At 32.4% G+C, this 25,123-nt stretch overlaps 2 protein-coding genes across 3 annotated transcripts; both read right to left on the bottom strand.

Annotated features, from left to right (window-relative positions):
* Window positions 1-2,871: 2,871 nt before the first annotated feature.
* On the bottom strand, window positions 2,872-7,699 carry LOC122278069 (cytochrome c oxidase assembly factor 5). 2 transcript variants are annotated; one of them, XM_043088152.1, is made up of 5 exons: window positions 7,119-7,699; window positions 6,865-6,984; window positions 4,395-4,666; window positions 4,185-4,289; window positions 2,872-3,353 (listed from the first exon to the last, which is right to left on the bottom strand). In XM_043088152.1, the coding sequence occupies exons 3-5, from the start codon at window positions 4,461-4,463 to the stop codon at window positions 3,312-3,314; spliced, it is 216 nt and encodes a 71-aa protein (XP_042944086.1). In that variant the 5' UTR covers window positions 4,464-4,666; window positions 6,865-6,984; window positions 7,119-7,699; the 3' UTR covers window positions 2,872-3,311. The 2 variants fall into 2 exon arrangements, with proteins under 2 accessions (XP_042944086.1, XP_042944085.1); XM_043088151.1 differs by having other exon boundaries at window positions 4,395-4,555; window positions 7,119-7,678.
* Window positions 7,700-14,294: 6,595 nt separating this feature from the next.
* Window positions 14,295-14,934, bottom strand: LOC122278796. The gene has a single exon (XM_043088996.1). It carries the CDS (start codon window positions 14,755-14,757, stop codon window positions 14,533-14,535), a length of 225 nt encoding a protein of 74 aa, XP_042944930.1. The 5' UTR covers window positions 14,758-14,934; the 3' UTR covers window positions 14,295-14,532.
* Window positions 14,935-25,123: the final 10,189 nt, after the last annotated feature.

Raw genomic sequence — 25,123 nt, 5'->3', positions numbered from 1 at the left:
AGATGAAACATTTTTACCATTTAAATTAGGCATGGTTTTTATTAATAAACTTTATTTGCTTTGGAAAAGAATTATGGTTTTTATTTAATAAAACGGATCACAAGGGCAAGGCCAATTAGTCGGTATCGACTTCTTATAATTTGTTTGGACATTTGAAATATTTTAAAATTTTATTAATAATAATAAAATGATTTGAATTAATATATTATATTGGGTTTTGAAAGATAAGAGTGGAAAAATTGAATAAAATTATTACCAAGTTAAAATTTTGTTTAAATGTAATTTGTTAATATTATTTTTATTGTAAAGTTTTTTAAAGTTATATTGATTTTTATATTTTGTTTTTAAGTTTTAAAAAATTGTATTGGTTTTTATTTGGATAATGAATAGTTAAAAATTTAAAATAGAAAAGTGTTTTGTATTTTAGTGATATTTGAAAATAAAATTATTATAAATTTAGAGAATTTTAAAAATTCTGTCTCAAATATATGTCCAAATGCCTCTTTAGGATTCATGTTCGAACTCTAAAGTCTAGACCGTCCATAAAAAAGATAGATAAATAAAATAAGTCTTACTGTATGTCCATGTTACCTTTTCAACTAATATTAAATACTTAATAAATATTATGAGATTCGTTTTAGGGCAATGTAACTCTTGATTTCAAATAATTACTCTTGAAGATCCAAATCTAATCAAACCATCAAAGTACTGTCTTTTGAAGAAACCAATGGGCCAAAAGTTGCATAGGAAAGCCGATGGGCATTGAGTACTTCATCGGCAAATATTTCATAATTATCACGTTTAAAGTTGTAACGTTATATATAGTTATTTTTATATATTTTTTTATATATTTTATTAATATAATTAGTTATATTAATTCTTTTTAATATACAAATAATTATATCAATAAAATATATAAAAGAATATATAAAAATAATTATATATAAAATTTTTACTTTAAAATTAAAAAAAAATACTACAAAAGGTGGAGAAATAAAAATTAAAAAAAAAAATTCTCGTACAAGTCAATATAGAACGGAAAGTAAAAAACGGTAACGGACAAAATTGCTAATAAAAGTCCGTTTCGTTTTACTTGGCATCAAGTCAGGAAGGTGCCACCATTTCGGGTGATCTGTTTCAGAAAAATTCAATGATAATGAAGTGTGTTCTATGAGATCTCAGTTGAGACAGATATTAGACAACGCCAGACCCCGTATTGTCACAGAGCGCCGGGAGTGTTACGTGGTCGTTTATGTTATTGGAGTGAGCCTATTAAAAGATGGGTTTTGTTAGATACAGTCGGAAAATGCAGTCGGTGTACAGTCGGCTGTACGGAATGAATAAAAAAAAATTATAAAAAAATTATTTTATATTCAGAGGAACCTACATGAATAAAAAAAAGTTATAAAAATGAATTTTTTTTGCATGTAGGTCCCATATTAATTCACTTTTTTCTCCACGAATGCACGCCGACTGCATTTCCTGACTGCAAAAAGTATTTCTCTTAAAAGATTAATTTTTTTATTAGATTTTATATTTATAATTTTTTAAATAATAAAATGTGAAAGCATCGCATAATTCTTTTAAAATAAATAAATAAATACAAGATTCAATAAAAAAAAATTATTTTTTTAATAATAGACTTTATTTTTTTCAAAATGAGTGCTCAACAAGAATATATTCTATAACTATATATAACATTACTCTTTTTTGAAAATAAGTGCGTGACATTTGTGCATTCTATAAATATAAATATCATTTATCGTGTTTTCTTATCTTGTTATTCCACTTGTATATTATGATCCAACTAGATGCATCAAGTCACTATTAGAGTAGTCCTAATTGTTTATATATCCAATTCTTTAAAATACATAATCAAAATCTACTTTTTATATTTTATATACTGACTTTTATAATATGTCATCCATCAACTTATCTATTTTTTCTCTATATGATTTAATAGTTTGTTGGAGAAAAAATACAATGAGAGAGAAACTATTGTGGGAGACAAATGAGACAGAAATAATAATAAATTGTTTACGTGAATGAACAGTAACCTCTACATATAAATAATTTATTGTGGCTAAATGTAAAATAGAAAAAAAAAATGATCCATCAGAATTGACTTTTGGTCATCTTTCTTTATATTTTCAAGAAAAATATATTTTATAAGAGCCATTGCGAGTGCTATTAGATAGTTGGGGATTAATTTTCTTACTCCATCAATATATAATTCATGGAAATTAATATTCTAAGACATCTTTAAAACCTTAATTTAGACATCCTTTGATGTCAAGATGTTAAGATAGATGAGATGAAAAATTTATAAATAATAATGAAATGATTTAAAGTTAAGATGTTTTATAAAATTTTAAAAAATGTGCTGCTGCTCAGTCCCATAAGTTTGCCTCCTCAAACTTACCACTAATGCAATTGCACTTTTTTATTTTTTATTTTAAACATTTAAAAAAATACATCACTTTATCATTAGTCTCTTCTATAACTATTAAAAAAATAAAAAATAAAATAAAATACCCGAATCCTAACTTTGAAGAAGCAATCTCATGGGATCAAATGTCATTTTTCTTATTAAAATAAAAAAAAAATTAAAAATTAAAAATTAAAAAAAAAAGGGGAAGAAAGAGAGAAAAAGTTAAATTGTTTGTAGACAAAAATTTTATATACAGTCACTTTTACGTATTCTTTTGTACACTCTAATGATGTGATTGGTTGAATATTAAAAAAAAATTAATCACATCAGTAAAATGTATAGATAATACGTAAAAGTGATTGTATGTAACATTTTTCTCTCTCTCTATCTCTCTCTCTCTTGTTTATAACGTGCAAACTTGGTTTGACAAAAATACACAATAATCACCAAAAGAAAATGACTTGTCTCTATCATGGGAATGCATAATGATTTTAAACTTACATCGACGTAAAATTAAAATCAAAAATAAAAATCCAAGGGAATAAAAAATTTAAAAGAAAAACTATTATCCGGGTCCCTTTTAATATAAAAGGGCACATCGCCAACTACACATATAAAGTGACCAAGAAAAGCCATTTTGAGTGCATTATGTCCACATAGCTGTGGCAAAAAGTTATGAGCTTTAAAAATAATAAAGAAAACGGCGATCAAAATTGAAAGTTACAGCCAAGGACAGACAAACTTCAAACACCCCCCTCCTGAAGTACACACTCCACAACTGAACTACCAAGTGATTGATCTCAGTATATTTGAAGGAGGAGGCCTCCAAAATTTGAGGTTTCGAAACTCAATAACCTTGCCGAGAAAAGGTGACGATAGTTTAGTAGCCCTTGTTTCCACGAATCCTAGCTCTCATATCAACCTGGTAAAAAACGTATACATATATAGGGCATTAATAAACATGTATGACTGATTTCATATTACAAAAATAAAGGTAAAATTACCAATAAATTAAATATGTGATTACGGATTGTATCAAAGGACATAATGAAAGTCAACTACAGATCTATTCTTTCCACTTGAGATCATTACAATAATGAGAAGAATCACAAAGCCTTTTTCCCCATCTCCTTTACATGACAAACGATACTAAACAGGTGTGCCGCCAAAACAGAAGAACCATAGTCAATATGAATGAGAGAAAGACGGACAGACAGAGAGAGAGACAGAGAGAGAGAGAGAGAGAAGGGGGGGGGGGGGGGGGGAGAATCAAAATGAATAAGAGGACAATTTCTATACTTGAGAGAAAACTGTGAGCTGTTTTAAAATATATAACTGGAAAAAGATAAATGCCCTTCAGGGTTGTCACGTGATAAAGATCAATTGCTCACAAACAATAACTCCTTTCCCAATTCTAATGACCAATACAATAGGTGCTAACACATTTATAAAATGATCAAGTATGCACCTACCAAAATGTATTCTCATATTTTATTTGCTTGGTAGTGGGATTAAAAGAACAAATTGAAAAACCCCAGAGAGAGAGAGAGAGAGAGGACAAAGGAAAGAAAATGTAGTGAAAAACGAGGGGGAGGGGGTGTTACACATTTACCGATCAAAAGACAAAGGAAAGAAAAGGTAGGCTCGTAAAAAGAGAAACAACTACAACAATTGCAAATTAAAATAAGAAGAATGAGGGGAGAGAGAGAGAGAGAGAGAGAGAGAGAGAGAGAGAAAGAGATAGAGAACATGCCTGGCCCCTCTTGCAATTGAAATATGTTTCCCTAAGTCCCACACACTCACTTGCTATTGATGGGCTCTTCTCTCCGGCACATTCCCTATATGATCGCTTTTCAACCTATAGTCAATGCATATCAGATCAAACAATTTATATACATATTCCATGTTCTTCATGAACATTCTCAAATCCTCATTAGAAGAATTCAAGCATGAAATTAAAGACCTTAACACAATCTGATTCACTGAGGCACTTCACCAGTTCCATTGCTAGGCCTTTGCAAGATTTGGACATTTTGCCCCCCTATTCACACCAATGACTTCTCCTCCAGAAATAGTTTTAAGCCCCTCTTTTACGGCTTCAGCAAAAGATTCAAACCGAACTCACTGGTTTCACACAAGACAATACAAATTGATCAAAATAATCCAAATTGATCAAAGTCAAGAATTTGGAATTGGAAAAGAATAAGGCCATTCAACCAACCACCTAGGCAAAACCTGCAATCATTGATACCCCAACATAGATAAATACGGAATCAGGATTGTTGCATCATGTACTTAAAAAAAAAAAAGGGTGGTTGTATCGTATAAACACGTTATGAAGTATGACAAGAGCATCTGTTGCAATCCAAAATTTAACTTCCCCTCATAAAAATAGAATTGAAACTCACGCACCACTGAATGCATGATCCACATGCCAATGCTAAACTTTGGCCAAAAAATAGTATTCCAAAATTAACTACCAAATCATAAAAAAAATGAGTTCCTATTTATAGACAGGATGCAGTGTTAATAGAACACCCTCCAATAAGAGGTTATACGTCAGCCCCCCTTTACACTACAGACCGCAAAGCAGCAGGTCAAGTCTACATTACATCTGATCCCCCATTTTCGTCCCTCTTTCAGCCTCCAAACCTCCCATTTCTGTTCCCTCCATCACCCTCTCACCCATTTTTGCCAAAATCTCCCTCTGTTGTGAAGCATTGCTGCAACTCAATTTGGATTCGGTCTCTAAGAGGTGGCTGGTATGTCTCTCTCCATTTGGTCTCTCTCATTCTCACTCTGCCTTGAGCTAGTCTCTCGTTCTCACCACACAGAAACTCAATGACAAAGAGAAATCCTGGAACTGCACCATCACCAAGCCATTTAAGGACAAAATGAGGGGAAAAAAGAAAAAAAAAAAAAGAAGCAAAGCAGCTCTGGTAGTTTACTTCTTTGTCTTCATTGGATCCCAAATGCAAAGTGAGACTTAATTCTTGGTCTAGAAGGTTTCCCAAGGTTTATTCTTGACGCAGGTCAAGAAATTGAATTGGGGTCACCTAAGCCATTATACTGTGCAACCCCACTGGCCTTATGTCTAGTTTTGCAATTTGGGGTCACCTAAAGAAACTTGGATGAAGATTGTTCCGGGTTTCCTCAAAAGATTGTGCTAGGATTTGGCATAGGTCTTATGTCTAGTTTTGCGGGGACACAATCTCTGGGGTAGAAATGGGAGACTGAAAGAAGTCGGCAGACATGTGAGGGAAACAGAATGGGGCAAAAATGATTCGGATGCGTGAAACATAGACATGCTTTGCTGCTTCTCATTTCACAGTAAAAATAATGGGAGTCGACCTCCCATTGCATGAAAACCCTAACTAAACCATATCCATTGCCCAGGTTTTCTTTGATAAAATACAGTGCAAGTGCCTCACACAGCATCAACAATCTTACCTATAAAAAAATATACATTAAAGAACCTATTAGGCTCATACCGAGAGAGAGAGAGAGAGAGAGAGAGAGAGAGAGAGAGAGAGAGAGTAACACATAATAACGAGCAAATATCCAAAAAATGCTTATAAAGAGAGAATAAATCTTTAAAATACTTATCAAAATTGAGGAATGATGTGAAGACTAAATATCATACATATGACCCATAAATGCATTCATCAAATTTTAAGCAACACAATATCATTGCAAGACTAAGTAGCATAAAAATCTGGTATAATCATTAACATTAAAAAAAAAACATAAAGGGCAATGGACTTTGAGAGAGAGAGAGAGAGAGAGAGAGAGAGAGAGAGAGAGAGAGAGAGAAGGAGAAAGGAGGGAGGCAGGAAGCTATAGCTCATGGCTGATTGAAATGACATCATTGACAAATTAGTCTTCATTCAGGCATTTTTTCAAACATTTAAAACGCATAACAATACCCTTTTTAACCACAATATTCACTTATAAACACAATTAAATTTCACATTCCGAACATGATTGGGATTGTTGGGGAAATCTAAAATGCTTAAAAAGAAAGTCTCATTATTTCAGGATGCAGTCTCTAGGTGGCCTCCATTAAGGCCATTGTGTTTGATCTTGAAACAATGAAAGTATTTTTACAACAGAGGGAACTGAATGGACTTTTGAGACAAGTGCTTCTAATGTATTACAGTAGATACCTAACAAAAAAAATATACTACAATGGATACTTCATTACGTATACGTTGTTTTATCTTACAAAAGGCTTGGCATGAGGCAACAGAAATTACAGATTCTCATAATTAAATCAGATTAATAGCCGTGCCAAAAACCCTCAATCCACAATAATAATTCGAAACTGTACAAGAAAACCCAAAATAACAAAACACTAAACCCTCAACCCATAATAAAATCATCACACCGCTTCTAAATCAACATCACACTATAAAAATTTCGAACATACTTACCTATTTCTCTAATTGATCCGCAGGATGTACTGGTGCTGCTGCAAGTGGTGCTGCTGAAAGCCCTGAAAGCGAAGGACTGATGGTGCTGCGACGGACTGGTGGTGCTGTGACGGACAGAACCTGCTGCGACGAAACACAAGGTGATTTCGCAGACACGGGAGGGGATCGAAAACGCAGTGATTTTTCAAAAATGGAGAAATGGAAGAACCTAGCAGAGAGGAAGCAAGGAACAAGGGAGAAATGGAGGGAAATACCGCGGAGGAAGAAAGGAGAAATGCGTTCGGGAGAGGGAGAATCTAGGGAGAGATTAATTAATTCTTATTTGCTTTGGTCGAGCGTACAGACAAGAATCTATCTAACCCCGGTTTTCCAAACGCACGCCGCACGAAAGCTGACGTGACAAACCGGATTTACTTACATTCCGGTTCAGCGGCTAAATCCCCATCCTCTCTGCCCCCGTGAATCCCGAAAAATCTCTCTCTCCATGACGATTTCATCTTCCTCATCTAAGAACTACTTTCCGCGTGAGTCTCTAGTTACTGATTTTCTGTTTTCAGGCTATAGCCATGGGAGCTTGGATGGTTCAAGCGTATTGCATGGTTTTTTAGCTGGAGCCCGCATGGTTTTTTAGTTGGAGTCTGAGGGCCATTCACTCCTTCTCAATGGATGGGTCTAGAACATTAGGCGTTGACCTACAAATACATAACTGCAAGTATGCTTGTTCCATCTAACCTGCTCATCCCAATTAGAAAATACCTTGATTCTTTTGAGTTCTCTACTTTTCAATGGGCGCTTATGAGATCCAGTACATGTAAGTTCTTTGGATCTTTGCTTATCATTTCTATGTGATTTTAGAGGTGATTTCTGAGGTGGGTTTGTAAGTTTTTTGACCCTTTGATTATCATTTCTTTAGGTCGGTTCTTACCCATGGCGACGAAACCGAGCATTTCAATCAGAGAGACCAACTTGGGCAGGTGGGTTGGGAGGGAGGGGGTGGGAGGGCGGGAGGAAACTCGGGGAGGGGGAGAATTGTATTTTGAACCTTTAATTTCAATTGGTTCTACTAAATTCCAAAACCAGCGTTTCATTAAAAAAATAATAAAAATAAACAATTCCAAGTCAGCTGGAGTGCAGAAGCCGCAGCACAATAGAAAGTTGTATAGAATAACTCGAGAGACAAATGCAAACTCCAACTGAAATTACTCTAATCAAAATTTTTTTCTTTTCTATTTTTCTTTTGAAGTTTGCATAATTTAATATACATTATTTTTGGACTCTATTAACTAAATTATTTATTAAATTTGTATTTACATAATGAATGCTCGGATCAAAATTATAAAAAACAATGGAGAAATAAAACTCATTTACAATAGTTTCCTTATTTTATTCTTTAAAATACATACTAAGTTTTATATTTTCTATTTTATATACTGACTTTTACAATATATTATAAATTAACTTATTTATCTTTCTATCAGTAAATTTGTAATATCTATATATATATATATTTTATATTTGTAATATATTATTATATACAATTTAATATAATTAGTCCTATACACAAAAATAAAAGTATATAAGCCAAATAAATACTAAAAATAAAATCAAAATATGAAAAAATTGGAGAAATAATATTTCCAAGATATTTTTTAGAATAAAAAATAAAATAGAGGTGTTTTAAATTATGAACAATAAACAGAATTTGTATTGAAATGTAAAAGTAAAAGGAAATAAAATAGTAAATGAAATATAAATAATATAAAAAATTTTGTTCGAATGATGAACAGTAAAACTGTAGCAATTTGAATTTTAAACGTTCTTTTACATAATCGGATGAAAGTCATTTTAAGAACAATTTTTTAAATAATTTATATTTTTTATATTATCCATAAGTCATTAGGATTGCTCTAAGAAAAAGTCCGTCTCGTTTTTCTTGGCATCAAGTAAGGAAGGTGCCACCACTCTGATGATTTTTTATTTTTAACAAAATCCATTGATAGATTGTTGTGAAATGTGTTTTATAAGATCTCAATGAAATATAAAAAAAAAAAAAATTATTTATCATTTTCTATGTTATATAATAACATGATTTATTATTTTTATCTTTTCATTTAAATGTATATATTGATGTATAATTATATATATTTAAATAAAAAATAAAAATAATAAATTATATAATACTATATAATATAAAGTTGATGAGTAATATTTCACAATCTCCAATGTCGTAGAAGACCATGCCCGCATTGCAATTTGTTAAAAAAATAATAATAATAATAATAATAAATAAGAGCACGAGGCTCCTAAAAATGCGGCAGAAAGTAGGGCTGTGACAAAATCCAATGGATTGAGGCGACCACGTGCACCAACAATGGAGTGGCAGAAATGCGTGCTGGGTAAAAGTAACTATGGATTGTTTCGATTCATATACCAGAAAGAAATGATTTTAAATAAAAATAAAAAAAGTATTATTATTTAAATAATAATTTTTAATATTATTTTTATATTAAAATTTAAAAATATTAAATTATTTATTATATTTTATATAAAAATTTAAAAATATTATAATTATAAAATAAGATGAAATATTTTTAGAATATAATGGCGGTAGTCTCTTCGGATGGCGCGTGGGTGGTGTTAGGTGATTGTTTAGAACAAATCTGAGCTCCAAAACCCATAAAATAAATAAATAAGACAACAACAAAATGAAAAATATGAAAATGAGGGGGACAGTGGAGAGAAGTGATAGTAAAATAAAAGGAGCAGTAGCCCGAATATCGCCCGATAAGCACAAACCTTTTTTTTTTCATTTTTTTCATTCATTTTTTTTATATTTTTAAATATTTTTTTTAAAAAATTCATAATATTATTAAAAAATACTTCTTTAATCATTAAAAAAATTAAAAAATAATTTTTATGTTTCGGGAGAAACAGTGGGAGGTTTTTTCAAGTGAAATAGCATTTCTAAAATAAAAATTACTCGGGTTAGATAAGGGGGAACAATAGATCTAGCAAAGCAGAACATCATGGGAGCTACAAGGATGGGTGGAGGAACAAACAAAACTGAAATACTTAGAAATAAGATGAGATAAGAATTTTATTAATGAGTGGGGCTACTATACCGCCTGGAGCATCCCACTAGGCATGCCGTCTAGTTTTTTTTTTCATATTTTTTAATCACTAGGTAAAAAAAAACATCAATACATTTAAAATCAATTCCTTAATCATTAAGTTAAAAAAAATGTCAGCAGTCAAGTAGAGAGGTATGTTTTAGGCAGCATACTAATGTTTCTCTTTATTAATAGTAATAAAATAGTTTGAGTTAAATATTTTATTGAGTTTTAGAAAATGAGAAATAAAAAGTTAAATGAATATATTATAAAGTAAGAATATAATTATTTAATCTTATTTTTATTTTAAGACTTGAAAAAATTGAATTATTTTTTTATGTTTTGTTTGAAAGTTTGAAAAAGTTATAATGATTACGTAATTATTAGATAAAAAAGTTAAAAATTTGAAATTAAAAAATATTTATATTTAAATGATATTTAGAAATGAAATTAGATCAAATGAAATCATTTATATTCTCACATAATCCCTAAAAGAAATGAGAGAGAGAGAGAGTGAGAGAGAAATGATAATGATTAAGGAAGGAGAGGGAAAATTCCCTCTCCCAAGCAGTTCTACCACGTGGTGTCTGCTTGTGGGGAGGATTGTTCTCTCTAGGGGTGTAATCAGTCTAGTTCGGTTTGGTTTTATACAAATTTTGGTATATGCTATTTTTACATTTTCAAGAATTAATCCAGGACCAATTACTCTCCTAAACCGGTACTTTCATTTTACAGGTTCTGTTCGGTTTTTAGGTTTTAATCAAGTACCAATGTCATTATAAAAAAAATGTAATTTTCTAATATATACTAATTAATTAAAGCAAAATGTTATTAATATACTAATGTATATTAATATTACTAATGTATTATGTATTTATCGAAAGGAATATGTTGATGATTTATTAGGCTATAAAATGTAATTAATATATATATTGTATATTAATAACATATGATCAAATAAATATTCATATTTAAAATTAAAATTTTATGTTATAAATTGTAATATAAAATTATTTCAAGTATAATTATATATATTATATATAAAAATTTCATATATAATTATATATAAAAAATATATATAACATTAAAAATTAATTTATATATATTTTATAAATTGGTCCGGTCCCAGAAAACCATAAATCGAAACCGGGTCAGATTTAACCGGTTTTCCGGTTTAAATTTTCGAAAAAATCTAGTTGCAAGCACAACTGCATATTAATATGTGCATCAATCTAATGTAATTGGTTAAAAAATATATTTTATTAAAAATAGTGCTAATTTAAATTTGGAATACGAATGAATCAGTATTAATACACAGATTAGTACGTGACTTTGCTTGTATGTAACAAAACTCTAAATTTTCATCCCTAGTTCTCATCTCCCACAAACAACCAAATTTTTTAGAATAATGTTAGATATAATCATGAGTTTTGTAAATGCCGCGGACTTCTTTTAAAAAAGTAAGGTCTATCATTTAAAAACTAATTATTTAATATGAGTTTTATATTTACTCATTTTTTTCAAAAAAAATACGTAGCGATTGCACATTTAATGATTACAAATATTATTTCTTATTTTTTTATTTATCTTTCTTTTCTATTTTTGTCAATAAAAAATTATTAAATTTATTTTTATTTTTATAAAGAAGAAAACATAATTTGATATATGGCAGGCTCATAGGATGATACACGTCATTTGATAATATTAGAGTGAGGTCAAATTAATTTATAAGTTACTTCATTTGATAAAACAAATTATATGTATTATATTATATGTATATATATTATATTTACAAAATTAGAAATAGACTTTTTATTAATTTTTTTGTAAATAGTATATACAAATATCAATGATTATTTATAGAGATTAAAGGAACATGATTTATTGTAATATCCTTAAATATTAAAAATATACACATTAAAAACATAATGATAATTTTAAGGGGGTAAAATACACCAAGTTCAAAATTGTTCTTAAGGCCCAGCCCATCATTATTATAAGATAAAATAAGAGAGAGAGAAAGGAGACAGAGAAGGGATAAGAGAAGGCAAAGTGTCAGGGTGTCAAGAAGAAAAAATGAGAGATGACATAAAGAAGGAGTAAGGTGACCTAAAGCAACAAAAGGAGGCATGAGATAAAAGTTGTGTGTACATACGACTTTAGAGACTGTTGGCCAAACTTATCCAATAAAACTTATACAACCTAAGAAAGAACCGAGTGCCATTGTAGGCTTGTGTTGAATTTGGGCCCCAAATGTCGACGGAAATTAAATCAAAAGGCTTGGTAACCGTGGTATGAGATTGAGGAAATGGAAGTTTATGCTGTTTCGCGAGTGGACAGATTTCAGAGGGCAATGAAGATGAAGTCGTGAGTTTTGAATTTGATGTTCGAATTTTATTCAAGACGTGTTGGGTCATGGAACTATGTCCAAGTCTGTAATGTCATAATGTGTATTCATCAAACTTTGAAACCATAGCTAGAACAGAAAGTAGAAAGAAAATTTTGTAAAGCATTAGCAGTTGGTGTTGAGGTTTGAAGATGATAAAGGCCATTATGCATTGTCCCCATGCCAGTTGTCTTCAAGGATGAAAGGTCCTGAATATAACAAGAGTTAGAAAAAAATAGAAGACAACAATGAGAATGTGTGGTTAACGATTTAGCTGAAAGTAAATTAAAAGAGAAATCTGGTACGCATAAGACATGCTTGAGAATGAAGTTCTCAGAAAGTTGAATATCACCAATGTGCGTGGCATTTGTGGAGCTGCCATTGGGAAGCTTGATTGTATGTGAAACAAATGACACGTTATGTGTGAAGAGATGGGGGCTACATATCATGTGATCGGTAGCTCCTGTATCAATTATCGAAGAGTGATAAGATTTAGTGATGTTGTGTGAGGTGTTTGAAAAATGACAAGAGTGAATACCAGAGACTGGAGAGAATTCGATGGCTGATGAACTAGAACCAGCTTGGTTTGCTGTAGAAGTGAGTGTTGGAGATTGGGAGGGTTGGAGCAAGGCAATAAGCTGGTTGTACTGCTCAAGTAATGGATGGTCCATTGCCGATTTGCCCTTGTTCAAGTGAAGATTGATTAGCATAAGATTTAAATCTGGAATTGTTTCTGTGACCTGGAGGAAATCCATTTAATTTGTAACATTTGTCTTTGGTGTGTCCTGGTATGCGGCAATGTGTGCACACGGGAAGATTGGGGTTGGCTTTGAAGCAGCGTTCCAGGGAGTGTCCCGAATTGTTGCAGTGAGTACAGAATAAGCGATCCTTTCGTGAAGAAGATGAACTACGTGGTTCAGGTCCTTTGACTACCATTGCAATCGGGGCAGGATGGGAATGAAGTTGACGTCGCCTTTCTTCCTATTGTACAAGAGACAAGACACGATTTAGTGCTGGGAGAGGATCATATAGAAGGATTTGGGCACGGACAACATCAAATGAGTCATGCAATGCAATCCCATGAGGAATTGCATAACTTTGCTTCTGTGAGCATAGTCCAGCAGTGTCTTGACAGCTCCGCACATACATGAAGGCATGGGTTCATAAATTTCCAGTTCATCCCAGAAGCTCTTCAATTTGTTATAGTATTGACTAACCGAATCCTCATCTTGGGTGAGTGCCGAGATTGATTTGGTAAGTTGAAAATTTCTGGGAGCATTTTGAATTGAGAATCGCTCTTGTAGATCACTCCAAACAGCTGTAGCAGTGTCAGCATGAGCTATGCTTGACCTGTGTTCAAAGCCAACCGAATGTTGTATCCATGCTATCACCATATCATTGCAGCGTTCCCATGGTGTATAAAGGGGTTTGCAGTGTTGGAAGGTTTGGGAATTTTGCAAAAAGCCGATTTTATTTTTGATATTAGGCATTTTTGTCTGGAGTTCTTATAATCTGAGAAAATATATATATTAGGCATGATTTGGTAACTCTAGGAGGCAAACGGTGTCTGCAGCAAATTGAAAATGACAGGTTTATGTAACCAAACGCGCAGTGTATATATTAATTTGTTCTAAATTGTTGCAGGTTGTTTCACCGTTACTTTCATTCATTAGGATATATGCACCGTTACTTGGCCTATATGATCGAAATTATTCTGTATTTTGGGCAAGTGGGGTTAAAAATATAATGACAACAGGTTTTGTTTTGTTTAAGGCAATTGGTGTCAAAGGGATTTGACCCCAGATGAAGAAGTCATGAAAGGGAGAGTTTGTGCTGGAGATACTAAAACATTCCAAATTTAAACTCACAAAGCGACCCCGAAAAGTCACGCAGGGCTTTTTACCAATCGTGCAACAGAACAAAAGCTAAGCACATTTAGGGGACAAAGTGAAGCCATATGCTTTTTTATTAAACTCCAATTACAACCAATGTCTACCATTCCAAACCAACAAAGCTTTGAATACCGAAAGTATATATAAAACAAATATTATCAAACATCAAAAGAATTGTTCGCCCTCCCCAAATAGCAAAGAAAGTAGAAAGAAACACTCAAGAGTACTGTTTGTGCATGGGATCATGAGACTGAAAGGTGCCGAACCATGGTGGAGGGAGTCAAACAATGGTAGAGTTGTCGGGCTTGGAGTGGTGAGTTGGAGAAGGTGAGGGGTAAAATTTAGCTGTGCCTGCACTTCCTGGTGGCGGAGTTGGTACCCCATAAACCTGAGCATTTGTACGGACGTCCTTTCTCCCTTTGGCTCTTCCCAAGAAGTAACACCCGAAACCAAGCAGTAGGCAGAAGAAAATAAAAGGCAGCGAAATCACCAACACCATAGCCATTTTTTCTCCGAGGATATGTTTGTGAGAGAGAGAGAGAGAGAGAGAGAGAGAGAGAGAGAGAGGTTTGTTGAGTGCACTTTAGGGAAGAGAGAGTAGGGCGAGTAAATAGAGGTTTCGGAGAATCGGATTCTCTTCAAGAAGAGGAATTCTTGCAAGCCCAGGTTGTAAGATGCTTTGCCTATGCCAACGGGACGGTGGATTTAACGTTCAAGTTTCTAACGGTCACAAAGGACAAAACGGTCATTTTGGAGTCCTCTTCACGTGGCCTGTCTGTCATAATTAAAGGGCAAGTTCAGCGGTCTAGATTGAAGAGAATAATCAGGTTCAACTGAAAGTAATCCGATCGACTAGCTAGCTACCATTCAAACCAACGCATTGGCCATGGGGATTAGAATTGAGATCATATCTCCGGACGTTTTAATAGAATCCAAAGAAAGACCAGCATTTTGTCTTAAACTAGTTGAATGTCCCCTTTGTCTGAGGCCGTGTTGTCTTCTATACATGATCAACAAGTGTGGAATCTTCTTGCTTCTCAGTTTCAAATCCCATAAGTAAGATGTTTTACTTTAGCCCGATATCCTAAGTCGAGATAAGTTGAATTTTTTATAAATAATTGTGAGTTGAGATGGTGAAATGAATTTTATGAGGTTCACTTAAAATAAATTTAGATATATTTGAATGTTAAGATGAGTTTAGATATATTTATAAAAAGTTGAAAAAAGTTGTGGGTCTCACGTGTAAATAGGTCTTGAGTTGAAATGAGTTTAATAATTTAAAATTTGGGTATTTAAATATTAGATTCAATTTAAAATTAGACTAAAATGAGTTAATTTTAACTCAACATAAACTTCCGAGAATAATCAGCAACTCAAAAACTTCCAAGTTCCCTAGCTACCTGTTTTCTATACCATAATCTAAACAACAGGAAAACAGGTAGCTCAGGGTAGCTACGATTCACCACCTAATTTCTTTCCTCAAAACACCCCCATCTCAGATTTGTGGCAAGGAAGTGAACAAGCTTCGGGTTGTTTCTATAGGACTGATTTTTTTTTTTTTTTCCTATTTTTTGTATAATTTTTATTTATTTTATTGAGTGAGTATTGTGAAAAAAATATTCCGAGCTCATATCCAAACACTCATTCAACATAATGATATAGTGAATATCTCAAAATATTTATAAATAATAGTGAAATTATTTGTGAATAGTAATGAAATAGTTTGAGTTAAGATGTTTTATTGGATTTTGAAAAATGAGAGAGAAAAAGATTTTATAAAAATATTATAAAATTAAAAAATTGTTTAAATATAATTTTTTTTAAATTTTAAAAAGTTGTATTACTTTTTGTATTTTATTTAAAAGATTGTGAAAATTGTGTTAAGTTTTATGTTTGGATAATGATTAAGTAATGATTAGATAAAAAATTTAAAAATATAAAATATTTTAAATTTAAATAATATTTAAAAAAAATCTAAAAAAATCTTATTATACAAACAAAGTCCTTAGTCTTTTTATGATTTCAAGATCAATCCATGAAGCACAGTTTCCTTTTCCGTTCCATTAGGGCCAGAAATAATTTTGGGCTCCAAACTTGACTCTTGGGCTCTCTTTGTTTTAATCAGTTTCATCTCAGTTTGCTTCAAGTCAAAGCCCACCTGACTTCTTTAAATTCTAAGCTTGCCTTTCCGTTCTGGAAGTATATATATTACTTGATCCAAGTCTTCAACTAACCTTAAAAAAGAGCAAGTACTCAGCCTATTGTTTAAAGGAAAAATATAGTTACAAGCATAATTATGCATTAATCTATATATCAATATAATGTGATTGATCAAAAAGTAGATTTTATTGAAAATAATATTAATTTAAATTTTAAGTATGAATAAATCAATATTGGTATACAGATTAGTGAGCGACTATGCTTGTATGTAGCAAAACTCTTGTTTAAATAGCCCCTCTATCTATCATTTCTACATCACATATCATTTCTACATTATATATTATATATAAATTTTTATTTATATTTATCTATTCTTGTTAAATTAAAGAAATTATTCTACTCATCATCCATATACTACATATTTAATAAGGAAAACAATAATAAAAAAAAATCATATGTGGTGTGTGATATACAAATTATGAGTAGAATTTTTCTTGTTGAGTAGTTTCTCCTGACTCCCGAGTTGGCATACATTTTATGACATAATAAATTATAATATATTTTTATTTTAATAAATATATTTCCATACATTTGATCATCATATATACTCATATAAAAAATGTATGCAGCTATCATATCGATATTAACATAGATGTAACCAAGCATACACAATCAAATACTATATCACTATATGGTACTATTATATATATACTAATAAAATTGAAAAAACCGGACCTGTGCTTGTGAAATCGGAAGTATTATTTTAAGAGTGTAATTAGTGTGGTATCGATTCTTTAAATCTCAAAATTGGTGTATACTAATTTGGTTCTAAAATATGTTCAAAGCTAGACCGAACTGGACCGATTACAGTACCCCTGCCTAGTTGGTTCTAAAAAATGATTATTTTTTTAACATTTGAGTGTGTTTCAGGAACGATTAAAAAAAAAAAAAAGGAGAAACCAACAGGGTAAGAGATGTTAATTGACATTTGTGTTGGTTCTAGTTTGGGTCTCCAGTCATGACTCTATGTGCGTCCAAATCCTTTTCTCTCCGTTTTATTTTTCTTTTCCCACATAAAAAAAATATTATATCATATATACGAAACTTTTATTACTATTTGATTCTATTATATTAATGTAAGATTGCGCATAACCCTTAGATTAGTCCTGTTATTTAAAGAAAAATGCTATATATTACAATCTCGAGTGTTAGCTGGACAATAACCACTTTTTTTTTTCCCCTAACTGTTTAAAATTTTTAAGGTGTAATTTAGTGTGGGTGTGTCTTTTATTATTTAATAGAAAATTGATGTGTCAACTATTTATTGGACGGTGTAAGAGAGGATTTACGTACACAACATCATGATTGAAGTTAAATTCATCCATCAATCCTAAAATTTTGTTATTTTAAAAGATAGATTGATACCAATACCATCTACTTACATAATCCAATCACCTGTTAAGAGGTTACATAGTGAGGTAAGAGTAGAAGAGCTAATACAAGAGGACAAGAGTTGTTGGAACAGATCTATCATTGAAGATGTGTTCACACAAAGGGAAGTAGAAGCCATATTTAGCATTCCTAGTAGTAAAATGGGAGTGGTGGATAAGATGGTTTGGGGTTTCACTAAAAATGAGATATTTTCAATTAAAACTTCATATCATTTAGCTTACTCAACAAAGAGATCATGACGAGGTGAAACTTCAGATCCACCAAATGGAGAGAATTGTTGGAGTAAAATGTGGAGTTTATATGTCTTGGGTAATGCTAAAATGTTCATATGAAAAGCCTGTCATGAGATCCTTCCTATTACATGGAATTTGATGAAGAAACAGATTGTAACTTCACAATTATGCCCCACATGTGAGTTGGAGGAAGAAACAGTTTGTCACGTGCTACGGAACTGCCCAGCAGCTGTTGATGTGTGGTCTATAAATCAAAATCCTGTGCATAAGTGGTTTGGATCTGGTGATTATTGTTATGAAGAGAATCTGGTATAGAAAGAATATATTTCTCTTTGAGAATAAATTTGAAGCATCTTAGTAAGCACTCTCTACTGCTCAACAAGGACTAGAAGACTTTAAGAATGCACAAGTTAACATCTTAGGAGACTAAATAGTACAAAGAATTGACAAAAATATTAGTAGTTATTGTAGACCAGAGGAGTATGTAATCAAGGTGAACTGAGATTCAGCTATGGATTCACAATCTAAAAGAATTGGGAGTAGAGATATGGCTAGGGATTTTGAAGGAGAAATTCAAATGTGATTTTGTGCAAGTAGAATATATTTTCACCGGTCATGCTGTTATTAGGGTGTAAACAACCCTCAATGATTTTTTGCCATGTAGCCCATACGTGGGTTAACAATAGATGTGCGGCACACAATAAAAAATCCCATGAAGGAAATCAAATCCCTCACCTGGTCGATCACTCTGCTCTCTCCCATCCTTATTTGGGTTGGGACAAATAAAATCACGTAGCCCATCTTTGTTTATTCTAGATAATGCCTTGCACTTTATTTGAGTTGGAAAAAATAAATCAATTTGGCATAGAAAAAAAAAACACAATATGCCATTTTGACCTTAATGCCGGTTTAGATACAAGAAGTGTTTCATCTCATCTCATTCCATCATTATAATTTTTTTTTTTAAATTTTATACAAAATATAATAAAAAATTTAACATTTTCAAATATTAAAACAATAATAATATTAAAAAATAATATTTTAATAATATTTTATTCAGTTTTCAACTTTTATCTCAATTTATTTTATTTCAACTCACTATCATAACTGGACCTAAGACTATTCATCCGAACCGGATTTTTTTCCGGCCCTGTCCAGAACCCGGATATCCGGATTCCGGAGGGTTTCGGCCCGGATTAAATTCGGGCCAGAATCTGCATCATTAAAACCGGATGTGTCCGATCCGGACCCAGGTATGAAATCCGGGTTCCATATTCATAACCCGGTTAACCGGGTTTGTATATAAGCTCACTACTCTCATATCCCGTCTTCTCTCTCTCTCTCTCTCTCTCTCTCTCTCTCTCTCTCTCTCTCTCTCTCTCACAGGCGAAAGAAACCCTAGCAGTGCCTTCGATTCCTTCGTCTGCCGCCGTATCCTGTCTTCTCTTACAGGCGAAAAAAACCCTAGCCACCGTATCCTGTCTTCTCTCGCTCTCTCTCTTCACTCCTCACCAGTGAAAATGAGTGCCGATTCACTTTCTTTCATATGCGCTCTCTCTCTCTCTCTCTCTCTCTCTCTCTCTCTCTCTCTCTCTCAAACAGCCTACGAAACCCTGGCCGCCGCCCTGATGATCTCAACCCCCCTCTCTTCGCCCACCAACACACTCATACCCATCAAGCTCTCAAACCCATCTCTCACCGACATCCATCCGAGCCTTCTAGACTCGGTAAGCCTCTCCATTTCTCTCTTCATTTGGGCATTTTTTTGGCTACTCACTGATCATTCAAGTAAGGCCGCGATCATTTTGTATTTTTTTTCTCATTCTTCAACCTTAGATGTAAAGGTTTAGTATTAATAGTAAAGGTTTATGTTTTTTGTTTGGGTTCATTTTCTGTTTTTTGTTGCTCTTACCTTTGTTTTTTCTCCGTTAATCGGAATAGAAAGATATGTAAAGAGGGAGATTTATCGTTGGGAGTAAAAAAAAAGTTGGGTTTTTGGTAAAAAAAAGGTTGAGATATAGATTGATTTCTTTCATGTTGTGAGCTTGTTTTGTTCATCAGAGCAATACTAGCCACAGATTTGTTTATTTCATGTTGGAGATTTCTATGAATCTGTGTGCTAGTATTGAAATGGTTCGAACATCTTTGGTTTTGTGATTGGTGGAGGCTAGAGTTTTGGTTGGGATTTCCTTTATTTGGTGCTCTGTGAAAACTTCCTTGTTGAACATATATCTCAATTATCTAGACTCGTGGTATTGACATGATAGGACTGGATCGTGGGAGTGTATACTATTGATCTATCATTTATTATTTGTTGAGTGTTTATGGCTTAGGGAGCAACTCACGTTCAAAGAATGTGCTTCAAATATAAAACAAGTGCATTCATGTCTTCTGTTTACATTCTATGATTGACGAATATGCCTGCCTTGTACACACTAGAAGCACATAGTTGGTGAGACATCAAAGACAGATGATGGAGATTCAGCAATAAAAAAAAACTTGGGTTTTTTTTTTAATTTTTTATTATTTGGGCATGTTTTGTTCTGTGTTGCCTACTGATTTTGGTGAGACATTTTGTTTATGATACTTATGTGTAGATTAAAGGGCTCAACGATTTTTATCCAAGAACTCTTTTTTTTTTCATTTTTTTCTTTATATGTATGCTGCTACTTTTGCCTTCTGCTTTCAAATGTGTTTCAACTTGTGCACAAAATTCTTGAAGCTTGCGTGTGCCATTTTTTGAGGTCACTTTTATGGTTTGAGAATTGATAATGACAAGTAAAAGCGTATTTTTGGATTTATTAAGAGAAAACATTTACAGAAGTTGAAGTTAATTGGTTGATTAACTATGTATATATGTAGGTGGGTGCAGGTTGGCTTGCTTCTATAGCTTTTTTAACTTAGCAACAATAAGATCCAAATGCTTGAAACCAAAGTTTGCAACTAAAAATAGAGTGCTCAGTACGTTGGTACCACCTTCTGAGGATTCTTTGGCTTTTCTAGTAACTGTTGTTTCCCATTCATTCATATTTTTTTTAATCTCTATTTGCTTGATTTTGTTGGTGCTTGTATTGAAATTAATGTTCTCGTACTGAATTCATTGAGCTATTGATGTTCTTATTTGTTTGACTAGTTCTGTCTCTGAAATTTCCTCTTGGTGCAAGCTCAAAGGGGGGTTGGTTAAACAGCTACCGTAATGGTGTTTCATATGTTGATTCAATTTCTTAACTGCCTTAGAACTTATTGGTGTTGACAACATGGATGGAAAAGAAAATTTGATTAGGTTTTTTTATTGGTTGTCTGAACATTCATGTTTGATTTAAAAATAAAGACAATAAAAGATCCATTTTTTGGGTTCTTTGTCAATCACTGCAAATATTCTTATGACCTGATATAGAAAAAAGCCTTGAAATTATTCTTTGATCATGTTTTAGATTATTATGTCAAACCTTGCTCATCCATCCAGCCTTAACATGGGGTTGCTAATTCAAAAGGATAAAAAATTGGAAGCGTTCATTAATTCATGTCAAGAACAAGAAGCTCTTATGTAGCTTTAATTTCTACCTTTTTCTTTAGTTTCCTTGTTATTTCTTTAATGAAGGTATGGTCATGTAGTCCCAGATTCAACTAATGCCAAAGTGGCAGTTTTCACCTTTAATTTTTTGGTTAATTAATGTAGCTTTAAGTCATAAGATTAAGTTTGATATCTCTACTTAAAACCTTTCTATTGAATATATCTTGCAGATAAGTTTGGACCAACAATGGCTGTTCTGAGACAGGAAATTCATCAGAAAATAAATTCAATTGTTAAGGAATGCATTGATTGCATGAAGCAGACATATTATGTATTGGTGGTTCTATGTAGTCCACTTTTGATATGTAATTTTATATATTATAATTTGCGTTTTGTAATGTATAAATACCAAATAATGAATATGTAGTGATTGTATTATGTTTTTTTAGATGCATTTAGTTAAAAAGGTAATTAGTTTTTTATATGAAAGAATATGATTTGTAACATTTTTTCTTGAAAAATTCACAATAGAATATAGGCTCTTAGATTTTTTTTTTTTTTTTTAAATGCTTCTTGAAAGAAACTAAATAATATAGGTTTTTGTAATAATAATAATAAAAAAAACCGGGTACATTTTGGAACCCGAATTCCGGGTTTTAAAAAATCCGGATTTACCCGGATTTCGGCCCAAGTCGTAACCTGTATAAACTAAGCCGAAAACCGGCCTAGATTTGAAACCTGGGTTCCGGGTCAGGTATACCCAGATACCCGGTCTAAAACCCAGATGAATAGCCCTAACTGGACCTTAGTTCCATTCTTTAGGACCTCTCTTGCTTTCCTTGCCCTTATATCTATTGCTTGTCCCTTACATTTTTGAGTTTCCCGGATTCTCGCATTGCAAGTTTTCAGCTTTAGCTTGTCTGGCCTCACGATGTTGGTGGGCCTATCACAACTTACAAGTACCAACATTAACACACAGAATCTAAAAGGAAGAGCCATGCCAATACTATCCATTGCAAGAGACTTAACTCATCTTCTTTCCCTTTAGATTGAAAACGAGAGAGAGAGAGGGAGAGAGAACACTCACCTTGTGTGTGCCATTGGTGTAGATCCACTGAATCTCTTCATTGCCCAATAGTGGATGTTAATTTGCTACCATCGAGTCATCGAAACACCACCACCGCCATACATGTGCCTTTCTACCAGAATCAACTTCTGCCAATCCTTAATCTGACCTTCCAATAAGCCTTGTTTGTTTTCACCAATGTGCGAGACTCATGAGTCGATATCCATGGTAGCACTCCGACTCCCTTAGTCCGTTATTTGATGAATATATCTCATCCTTGCCCTTCAAAAAAATGGGACTAATCTTCTATTTTGCTAAGTGCATATGGACATTTGATACTCCCCCTATCCCATAGAGCAGATAACTTCAATAATCTACCTCAAGCCGCTAATTAATTACTAAACTACTACTACACCAGTTGCCACAACACAATATATGTATATTCATTATAAGAGAAGCAAGTTTTTGTGACTAAAATTTAGTGACTAAAAGGATTATTTTCGACAAAAATATACTCCACTTCTCTTGTAGTAACTTGCTATTCTCACCGTAATAGGACACTACACACGCTAAAATCACTTTTCATGCAGTAGTTTTGCCGAAGAAACTGCCAGTCAAGGTGGCCCTTCTTATAGAATTTGAGCTTAAAGACTATTCAATCAAGAAAAAATTATATTATCAACCGGTGTGTAGAGCACACCTCGTAAAGTGTTTACGTACATTGCATAATTTGACTTTGGATATAAATTTTAAAATTTGAGTTTTACAAATCAAATCTTATCATTTAAATAATATAGATGATATGCTTTATATACTAATTTGATAATAGAATAACTATTAGATAAAAAATTCTGACACACTTCCCTTTTCTTCGTATCATCATGAGAATTGACATAGAGAGATTGTTTATTGAGTAATTCTGCATACAACTGTGAAACGCGTAAACGTCCTGTAATCGTTTTAAAAAATAGTGAGCTTTATTATTAAAAAATTAATTTTTTTATATAAATCTCATATTTTATTTACTTTTTTCTAAATAATTACGTACTAATTATATAATTTACAATTATAAATATCTTTTCTGTTATTGATAATCTCCGGTACTACTCTCTTTCGTATCATATGCTATTAACAAGGATAATGATATATATGCACATTTAATGCGCATATTGTTATGTACTGACGTGACAATACCACATTGTCAGTGTCGCATCGTACGTTTAAAAACAAAAAAAATTAAGACTTTCGTTTGAATTTTAAACTTTGAACTTCTAACCGCTGATGCCGTTGGTAGGTTTTTTGTTTTTTACCCCGCTATTACTCTGCCAGCTAATTCTAGTTTCGATTCTAGGTTCAATATAATAATGTTAATGTTCTTTCCACACGACTTTGCCATAAATTATGGTTTTCGCTCACACATATGACATATTCTTGATGGCCGGTTTAAAAAATATATATGGTGTTTTGATATGGGAAAAAAAGAGTCGATGCAGCATAATATATAGAGAAATCATAGATGGAGATGCAAGTTGCTTAACATTGTATAGAAATTAAGAGTGGAAGGCATAACAAATTCAAACTTTAGCCAAATAACAATTGAGTATTGAGTAGCACTTGTGTTATTTGAGTAATACTACCCATTATCTCAATTCTCATAATTTTAATATTATCTCATGATGTAGTATTAGATGATTGAAAATTATTTATTATATTTTATTTGTAAATTTATTATCTAATGTCATATCATAAGATGATGAGAGAATGATGAATAGATTTGTTCAATTTTTTAATTTAAAAGATAAATTTTAAAGTTTGAATCTTACAATTCAAATCTTATTATTTAAGTAATGACGGTAGCCGAGATGTTTTTTGAAGAAATATTGGTTGTTACATGTTAGGGGAAAGAAATGAGGGACAATGGATCGAATGAAACATTTATCCCTACTTAAAAATAAAGGCATCAATCATCCCGCGTGATTGGTGAAGCACGCGGTGGCGCCTGCCAATCCTCGTCGCGATCATGTAAGGAGGTGTATCGTGGCCGGTCTTCTTGCACTCTTTCACACAAAGATAACATCATGCGGTTTGGACCACTTGCCTTTGCTGAAAGAAGAATTCAATTTGAAGACGAGCCACTTTATGGCATTTCTTAGTGTACCTTTTTTTTTTTATTTATTCAAATTAAAGGGATCTGAATGGCCTAGATCATATGTATGGATGGTACGTGCATAGTTGAATACAGAAAACAAGACAAATGCATTAATTCTTCACAAAATCAGACATATGTGCGAACTACCCAGAAGCAGAATCTTTGGTTTAATTGAATTTTATGCCATATGCTTCCACGTGAACTCTATTCTCCATACAAAAAATCCACAACATACCATAAACTTACATAAAACTTAAAAAAAAAAATATATATATATATATATATATATAGATCTCA

The sequence above is a fragment of the Carya illinoinensis genome, chromosome 10, assembly GCF_018687715.1.
Source record: "Carya illinoinensis cultivar Pawnee chromosome 10, C.illinoinensisPawnee_v1, whole genome shotgun sequence".
Lineage (NCBI taxonomy): Eukaryota > Viridiplantae > Streptophyta > Magnoliopsida > Fagales > Juglandaceae > Carya > Carya illinoinensis.
Note: the sequence above shows the minus strand (reverse complement) of the source record. Positions and strands in the feature narration are given on the sequence as shown.